The sequence below is a fragment of the Poecilia formosa genome, unplaced genomic scaffold, assembly GCF_000485575.1.
Source record: "Poecilia formosa unplaced genomic scaffold, Poecilia_formosa-5.1.2 Scaffold337, whole genome shotgun sequence".
Lineage (NCBI taxonomy): Eukaryota > Metazoa > Chordata > Actinopteri > Cyprinodontiformes > Poeciliidae > Poecilia > Poecilia formosa.
The window spans coordinates 334,167-341,731 of record NW_006800276.1 but is presented as its reverse complement, the minus strand read 5'-3'; the positions used below and the strand labels follow the sequence as shown (position 1 = coordinate 341,731).

The following is a 7,565-nucleotide window of genomic DNA, read 5'->3' as shown; positions in this document are numbered from 1 at the left end:
TAAGTTTTCGCTTTTAGCATCTGTTAGCTTCCGTTAGCTGTTTATTTCTGGCTAAGTTTTCCCTTTTAGCATCTGTTAGCTTCCGTTAGCTGTTTATTTTTGGCTAAGTTTTCCCTGTTAGCATCTGTTAGCTTCCGTTAGCTGTTTATTTTTGGCTAAGTTTTCCCTGTTAGCATCTGTTAGCTTCCGTTAGCTGTTTATTTTTGGCTAAGTTTTCCCTGTTAGCGTCTGTTAGCTCCTGTTAGATGAGTTAAAATAAGTGAATTAAATCATCCAGGTGTTTTTTTTGCTGTGGTTACTGTCTGCTCTCCTGCAGGTGTCCACGCCTCAGGCTCCAGACGCCACGTTTTTCTCCTGGTGTCCCGATGGCGAGCACATTGTCACGGCGACCTGCGCCCCCCGGCTGCGGGTCAGTAACGGATATAAGATCTGGCACTACACCGGCTCGGTTCTGCAGAAGCACGATGTTGCAGAGGGCGCGGAGCTGAGGGACGTCCGCTGGCAGCCGTTCCCGGACGGTATCTTTCCGGAGCGCCCCATCCGGCACCAGGCGGCGCCGAGTGAGCTGGGCTCCACCCAGGCCGCCCCCACGCAGGCGTACCGCCCTCCCGCGCTGAGGCACCTGCCGGCCGCTCCCAGCTCCAAATTGGTGAGGAAACGTTAAAATACATCCAGCCTGCAGCTGAATGTCTGTGGTAACGGAGTGTGTGTCCTTCAGCATGAGGAAGAACCTCCTCAGAACCTCCGGACCGGACCGGGAGGAGAGAAGAGCCTCTCCAAGACGGCTTTGAAGAACCAGAGGAAGCGAGAAGCAAAGAAAGCCGCCAAACTGGTGAGCAGCACCGTGATTACTTCCTGTAATAGGACACCAAACGGCAGTTTGATATCAGATATCAGTCACACCGATCCCGTATCAGCATCTGGTTCAGTAAATTCTAGATCAGGTATCCGTGGCAATGTTCTAGACCAGGGGTGGGCAGCTCCAGGCCTGGAGGGTCTCCTGCAACTTTAAGATGCATCTCTGCTTCAACACACCTGAGTCCAATAATGAGGTCGTTAGCAGGACTCTGGAGAACCTGACTGCACTTGGGAGGTGATTCAGCTGTTGGATTCAGGTGTGTTGGACCAGGGAGACATTAAGAGCTGCAGGACTCCGGACCTCCAGGACCAGGATTGCCCACCCCTGTTCTAGATCTATAAGAGCGGATCTACTCAGTTTAATTCAGGGATGTCCAAAGTGCGGCACATGAATGAAGTGTCATTTGGTAAATAGTAACACTTTTAATGCAAAATTAATACTTTTAATGAATTTTAATGCATCTTTACAGTAACATAGCAGTTTAGCTGTTTTTCTGTATCGGATCAGCCGATGCCAAACCTCAGATATCGGAAGTGAAAACAGTCGATTGGTGCGAAGGTGTCCTGGTCCTGCTGCTCCGTCTCTGATTATCTGTGATAACTCCTTAAATCTCGACGCAGGAGGCCAAACCTGACCCTGAACCTCAATCTGCTCCCGCACCTGTGAGCCACAGCCAATCAGAGGCGAGCAGCGGCAGCGGAGACCCGGAGATGGACAAGAAGATCAAGAACTTAAACAAGGTGAGAGGAAATGGGACCGCTTTGAGATCTGCTGCCTGGAAATCAAACATCAGGAGATTAAAACCTTCTAATCTAATCTGTGACATAAATAATTACTCTGTCAGAAACTGAGAGCCATCGAGGAGCTGAAGGAGCAGCAGGCATCTGGGAAAGTTCTGCAGAAGAACCAGGTGACGGATCCATAAACAGAGCAGAATATTGTCTGCATACGGAGTAACATTCAGACCATTATGGTGACCTCTGACCTTTAAAGAAAGCTGCTCTGTCTGCTGCAGGTGGAGAAGATCCAGAAGGAGGAGCAGCTGCTGAAGGAGCTGCAGGCGCTGCAGGTCAAGCCATAGGATGCCTTCCCAGCATGCTTCACTCTGACACGGCCAGGAGCAGCGGCTGATTGGACAGAAACGGGACTGGATTGGGGGGCGGGGCTTAGTTGTTTAGGTTTGCTGAGCGACAGCGGCATTCTGGGAAACGTAGGCAGTAGGCGGTGAGGCTGCCTCATCTGTACAGTGTTTCACAATAAAAGCCTGTTCTAAAGCTCATTGTCTTTAATGTGGAGTCATGACCTCTGACCCTGGATCGGACCTGGCTTTGAGTCCATCACATCACCAGAACAGCTGGAGTATTGGAAGTTTTCCAGTTTTCGTCCAGGTTTCATTTTTCCTTCTGGAATGTTTTCTATGACTTTAGTATCCCTTATCTTGTTTTTTGGCCTTCACCTGCCAAACTCTTCTTAAAAAATAATTATCAGCATCTAACTCAGTGTTTCTCATCCTGGTTCCTCAGCGCCCCCCTGTCCTGCATGTTTTAGGTATTTCCCTTCTGCCACACCTGGATTGTATCTCTGGGTGATTGACAGGCTTCTGCAGCACTTGGTGGTCATGCAATCATTTGAATCAGCTGTTCTGGAATAGAGGCACATCTAAAACATTCAGAGCAGGGGGTCGGTGAGGACCAGGGTGGAGAAACGCTGATCTAACTGGTTCATTTTGCTGCCTGTTCAGCCTCACTTTGCTCCTATTGGCTGTATTTTCAACCAATAGGAAGATGCAATCAAAGGATTGTCGTGACGTCATCAACACGGATCGCTCTGATTGGCCGTTTCTGAACTCCTCCCACCAGCAAACGTGTTTGCCTCAAACACTCCTCCCTCTCCGCCGGCTGGCTGTGAACGAGCGGACCCTCTCTACGTGTTTTGTATTGATCGTTACAGACATTTCCTGCAGAACGGTGCTGTTCTGGTACCGGTACCGGGAGCTGTGGTTCGGAACGGAGGCTTAACGGCAGCAGAGAGGAACTACAGCTGGAGCAGTTTACGGCACGTCGTGAAGCGTTGGAAACACGTGGAGGTAGGAAACCAGTTCTTGTTAACGGTTTGTAATGTCAGCTGTTGGTACAGATTCTGGTTCCGAACCATCTGGCAGTAATGATGAAGTAGATCTTGTCAGAGTTCATGAGTTCACACCGAACCGGTTCTTCATATGAACAGAACATGGAAGGAACCTGACTGGTCCAAACACCTGGAGATCCAGAACATTTCCGGACCGTAAAGCCTCAACCTTATCTTACCATAAAGTTAATTTGAGTCAGTTTTCCTGGACCGGAACCGGAACCAGATCGGGCAGAATCTCTTTTCCTTTTTACTGAAAAAGTTATGGGAAAAGTTTCCATAAAAAATAAAGACCGAAATTAATTTAAATAAGTTTAAGTTAGTCTAAGTTAAGCCATTTTTAACTGCTTTAAATAATAGCTTTACTGTTTTGTTAGTTTACAATAATGTTGCAAAACAAAGTTAAATTCCTGATAAAGAAATACAAAAATAAAATTCAAACTGATCATTAAAATTAGAAAGTAAAGTTAAATAAATACATGTTTAAATTCAGGCTGAACATCCCAAAAGACTCTTCAGTGACTGATCCAGAAAGACTTGCTTTTACTCTATTGTTATTTTTTTACTTTCAGACAGTAACCGTGGCAACAACAGATTGCCACGGTTACTGTCTGAAAGTTAAAAAATAGAGTAAAAACCTTGTTGGTCATCATCCATCCATCATGATGGACATGAATCCACCAATCACAGGCTCAGTCTAACTCCTGGTTTCTGTCCTTGTTCCTGATTGGTTGGTTTCTGTAGATGGAGGCGGAGCTGCGGCCTCAGGAGGAACGGAGCCACGCCCCCGTCGTTGGGCTGAGTCTCTGTGACTCCGCCCCCCTCCTGTGGCGGCTCCAGGACCTGAAGGCCGTGAGGTCCGAAGGCCTGGTGGGGGCGCTGCTCGGGTCGCTGCCCAGAACCCCCCGGCAAAACGTCCGACTGGGCCGGCCGCTGCTACTGCTGCCGGAGGAGGAGAGGCTTCTGGCAGAACGCCGCGGTGCCGCCGCTCTGCCCGCCCGGAACCAGGTCAGCAAACAGGCTGGGTCAGAGGTTCTAGGTAACCACTGGGTCAGAACCAAGATGAGGAAACAGAACAGGTCATTTGTATCAAAAAGATGTCTCTAGATGTATAAATTGCACCTTCTGAAATGGCGGGGCTTCGGACGAAAGTCACTAAGGTGCGTTTGCTTCATCATTGTTGTTAGGATGCAGAGGTGTGTCTGCTGAGGGTGCGTTTGTTTTGTTGTCATCAGGAAGTGATGCGGTTTCTGCTGAGGGTGCGTTTGTTTTGTTGTCATCAGGAAGCGGCGGGGTTTCTGCTGAGGGTGCGTTTGTTTTGTTGTCATCAGGAAGCGGCGGGGTTTCTGCTGAGGGTGCGTTTGTTTTGTTGTCATCAGGAAGTAGCGGGCGGGGAGCTGCAGGAGCATTTTGCAGAGGAGCAGCAGAGGAGCTTCGAGGAGCAGAGCGTCCTCGCTCTGGAGGACAGGAAGTCGGCGTTGGTTCGAGCCATGGCATCATCATCAGGTAGGTGCGTTACTATGGGGACGTTTTTTTCCTGCTGCGTTCTAACGGTGCTGGTTGTGATGCAGGTTCTGATCCAGGCTCAGATGAGGTCCTGCAGCGCCGCCTACTGGATCTGGAGCAGAACTTCAGCTTCCCGCGCTCGGCGCTGGCGGTGCAGCTGAGCACGGCGAGGGCGGGGCTTAGCCACTGTCCGGAAGCCCGTGCCTTCCTGGAGGCCGACTGGCCAATCAGAGCGCAGCACTGCCCCCGCCGGGAGGCCAGGTTCCAGGTGTTCAGGGACCTGCGGGGGCGGGGCTTCTTCCTGACGTCTGCAGGGAAGTTTGGCGGAGACTTCCTGGTGTATCCAGGTGAGCCTGAGCGCCCGACCTCTGTTTGACCCCACTGACCTCCAGCTGACTCCGCCCCCTCGTCCTCAGGTGACCCGCTGCGTTTCCACGCCCACTTCATCGCCGTGTGCCTGGCGCTGGACGAGTCCATCTGCCTGCTGGACGTCCTCTGTGTGGCCCGGCTCGGCTCCAATGTCAAGAAGACGGTTCTGCTGTGTTCGCCGGCGCCGGACGGCCCGGTCCGCTACACCTCGCTGCGGTGGAGCGGGATGGTGTGAGACCCGACCCGACCCGTGTGGTTATTAAGAACATTTTATTGTTGTTTACTGTTTATTTGAACATTAAGGGACTCTCAAAATTCTTGGACTCTCAAATGGAGAAAATGTTGAAGTTGAAAACAAAGAGAAAATAAACTCAGCTTGTCATCCATCCATCCATTTTCCCTTCGTCGGGTCGGGAGGGTTGCTGGTGCCTCTCCAGCTATCGTTCCGGGCGAGAGGCGGGATCACCTGGACAGGTTGCCAGGCAACACAGAGACAAACAACCATGCACACACACACTCACACCTAGGGACAATTTGGAGAGGCCAATTAACCTGACATGTTTTTGGACTGTGGAAGGAAACCGGAGTACCTGGAGAAAACCCACCATGCACAGGGAGAACAAGCAAACTCCATGCAGAAAGACTGGGGCTGGGAATCGAACCCAGAACCTTCTTGCTGCAAGGCAACAACTCTACCAACTGCGCCACTGTGCAGCCCTAAACTCAGCTTTTCTTGCAGGTAAACTGTGTAAGTCGGTTCTTAAAGCTGCAGTACGTCATTTTATAAAAAATACTGTCAACATGTGACAGAATTTCAGACAGATAATCTGAAAAAAATAAAGCTCCTTTGCCTTCTCCCAGTGCTAACTAGAAACAACCAATTACATCCAGGAGGCGGGGCTTAATGCTGTTAATCACCTCCTCAGTTTGCTCTCTGCTACATTTCAGCTAGCAATGCATGTTGTGAACCATAAAGCTTGTTAGCATGCACAGATGAAACAGTTTTTCTGTAGCAGTAAATTGTTTCTCCACCATTAGCACATTTAGCAGGGAGTACCTGAGGTTGATTAACAGCACCAAGCCCCCCCTCCTGGCTCTGATTGGTTGTTTTTGGTCCATTTCTTCAGACACTAATGGGGAGGAGGTGAAGATCGATCTTTTCACACTTTATGTCTCTCATAACAGTTTTAATAAATAATATTTTATTGTGTCTTGGCTCCGCCCACTTTACTAGTCTAGCATTTGGGGGTGGGGTCAGTTCAGCTTTAAGATGATTAGAAGCAGATTTGGAGATTTCAACTGTTTTTGTTCAGAACACAAAGGAGAATTTGTCTTTGGCTCAGATTAAAGCATCAAAATATTAATTTTATTTGTATTCAGTTTAAAATAATTCGTACAGATTTTATATCCATGTCTCCACCAGCAGGGGGAGCCATAGCCCGCCTTGTTTTATGCTCAGTAGAACGGGTCGGTCCCGTTCCAGTCGATGGCGGCGCCGTCCCACTTCGTCCTGATGGTCATCTCCAGTGACGGGAACCGTTTCTCCGGGTCTGCCTCTGCGGGCGGCGCCTCCCAGTGGTGGGAGTGAGTATCTGCAGGAGAACCAGAACCTTTTTGGACCTGAAGAGGCTTACAGGAGCTGAATGAGGGGCGGCGGCGCTCACCTACGGTGAGGCGTGCCGTGGATCTCTGGGAGTTCTGGCCGTTGCAGTAGAAGAGCTGGAACTGGTGCTCCATCCTCCAGTCGGACAGCAGGGACCGGTTCAGGCTGAACAGAACCGAGTAGCTGCTGTTGATGCAGCAGACCCAGACCGGGAACCGGGGGGTCTTCAGCATGCTGCCCACCTGCAGGAACAACGAGAAACTAAACGGGGAACATCCGAAAGAATTCAGACTCAAATATGAATCAGTTTTTCACCTTAAAACGAACAACCGAATACGTCACACGACGGCGTATTGGAGTCATCACAGAAAGAAAATGAGAACATTTCAGCCAAAAGAAAAAAACTCTGAAAGTTTGAGACGACTCAGAATTTTTTTCAGAAAAAACTTGGAAATTTTCTGAGTTTCAAAAATTAAAAAAATGTTGGCTTTTGAAACTCAGAAATTTTCCAAAAATTCAAAATATTTAATCTTATTCTGTAACATTTTTCAGAATAATCTAAAATTTCAGAGTTTTTGTCATATAAATTTTCAACTTTTGAAACTTTTTTCTCATCTGACAAAAGGGCAGCACTCCCATGATGGCTGCATTATGAGGCTCGCGTCTACTAACCTGTCTACCCGTCTACTAACCTGTCTACCCGTCTACTAACCTGTCTACCCGTCTACTAACCTGTCTACCCGTCTACTAACCTGTCTACCCGTCTACTAACGTCTTATATTGTTTGTATTTTTGTTGTTGCTTCTGTACGATGACATAAGGCTGATTCTGATTCTGACAAAATGAAATGAGGATCTTCAGCTGCAGGTCTGGGTTCTGCTGTCCTTCAGACACGGATCTGAACGCAGGGTAGGTTATCCTAACCCTAACCCTAGGGGTAAGTACTCTGCCTTTTTATGAGTGAAAGGTTTTAGTTTGTATGTTCCCTCAAAGCGGATGTGTTTTATTTAGCCTCTGTGTCTCACTTCCTGTCTTGCTCATGACATTCCCATCAGATTAGTTGGACAGGCGGAGAAGCTTCATAAGGAATCGCTAGCTGTC

The 7,565-nt window shown here is 48.8% G+C and overlaps 3 protein-coding genes across 8 annotated transcripts in view; 2 read left to right on the top strand and 1 right to left on the bottom strand.

The window, feature by feature from the left end:
* The window catches only part of eif2a (eukaryotic translation initiation factor 2A), an 8,897-nt gene extending 6,766 nt beyond the window's left edge, over window positions 1–2,131 (top strand). The window contains exons 12-16 of the mRNA XM_007573702.2: window positions 317–649; window positions 719–832; window positions 1,480–1,599; window positions 1,704–1,769; window positions 1,875–2,131. Coding sequence (XP_007573764.1) covers window positions 317–649; window positions 719–832; window positions 1,480–1,599; window positions 1,704–1,769; window positions 1,875–1,940 — 699 coding nt within the window. The 3' untranslated portion in view covers window positions 1,941–2,131. The remainder of the gene's footprint in view (window positions 1–316; window positions 650–718; window positions 833–1,479; window positions 1,600–1,703; window positions 1,770–1,874) is intronic.
* A 78-nt stretch (window positions 2,132–2,209) lies between these two features.
* tsen34 (TSEN34 tRNA splicing endonuclease subunit) overlaps window positions 2,210–7,565 on the top strand; it is a 17,516-nt gene continuing 12,160 nt past the window's right edge. Inside the window, exons 1-6 of one of the 3 annotated variants that reach the window (XM_016661619.1) lie at window positions 2,210–2,299; window positions 2,562–2,945; window positions 3,731–3,994; window positions 4,366–4,492; window positions 4,558–4,839; window positions 4,909–5,111. In XM_016661619.1, the coding sequence (XP_016517105.1) occupies window positions 3,731–3,994; window positions 4,366–4,492; window positions 4,558–4,839; window positions 4,909–5,096 (861 nt within the window). In that variant the 5' untranslated portion in view covers window positions 2,210–2,299; window positions 2,562–2,945 and the 3' untranslated portion in view covers window positions 5,097–5,111. Of the gene's footprint in view, window positions 2,300–2,561; window positions 2,946–3,730; window positions 3,995–4,365; window positions 4,493–4,557; window positions 4,840–4,908; window positions 5,252–7,565 lie in introns of those variants that run through there. The other 2 variants (XM_016661620.1, XM_007573701.2) reach the window with 2 other exon arrangements.
* The window catches only part of mindy4b (MINDY family member 4B), an 8,226-nt gene continuing 6,709 nt past the window's right edge, over window positions 6,049–7,565 (bottom strand). For 2 of the 4 annotated variants that reach the window (XM_016661618.1, XM_007573700.2), the window contains exons 10-11: window positions 6,526–6,706; window positions 6,049–6,453 (exon numbers count right to left, since the gene is read on the bottom strand). In XM_016661618.1, the coding sequence (XP_016517104.1) occupies window positions 6,317–6,453; window positions 6,526–6,706 (318 nt within the window). In that variant the 3' untranslated portion in view covers window positions 6,049–6,316. Of the gene's footprint in view, window positions 6,707–7,565 lie in introns of all 4 variants that reach the window. The other 2 variants (XM_016661615.1, XM_016661616.1) reach the window with 1 other exon arrangement.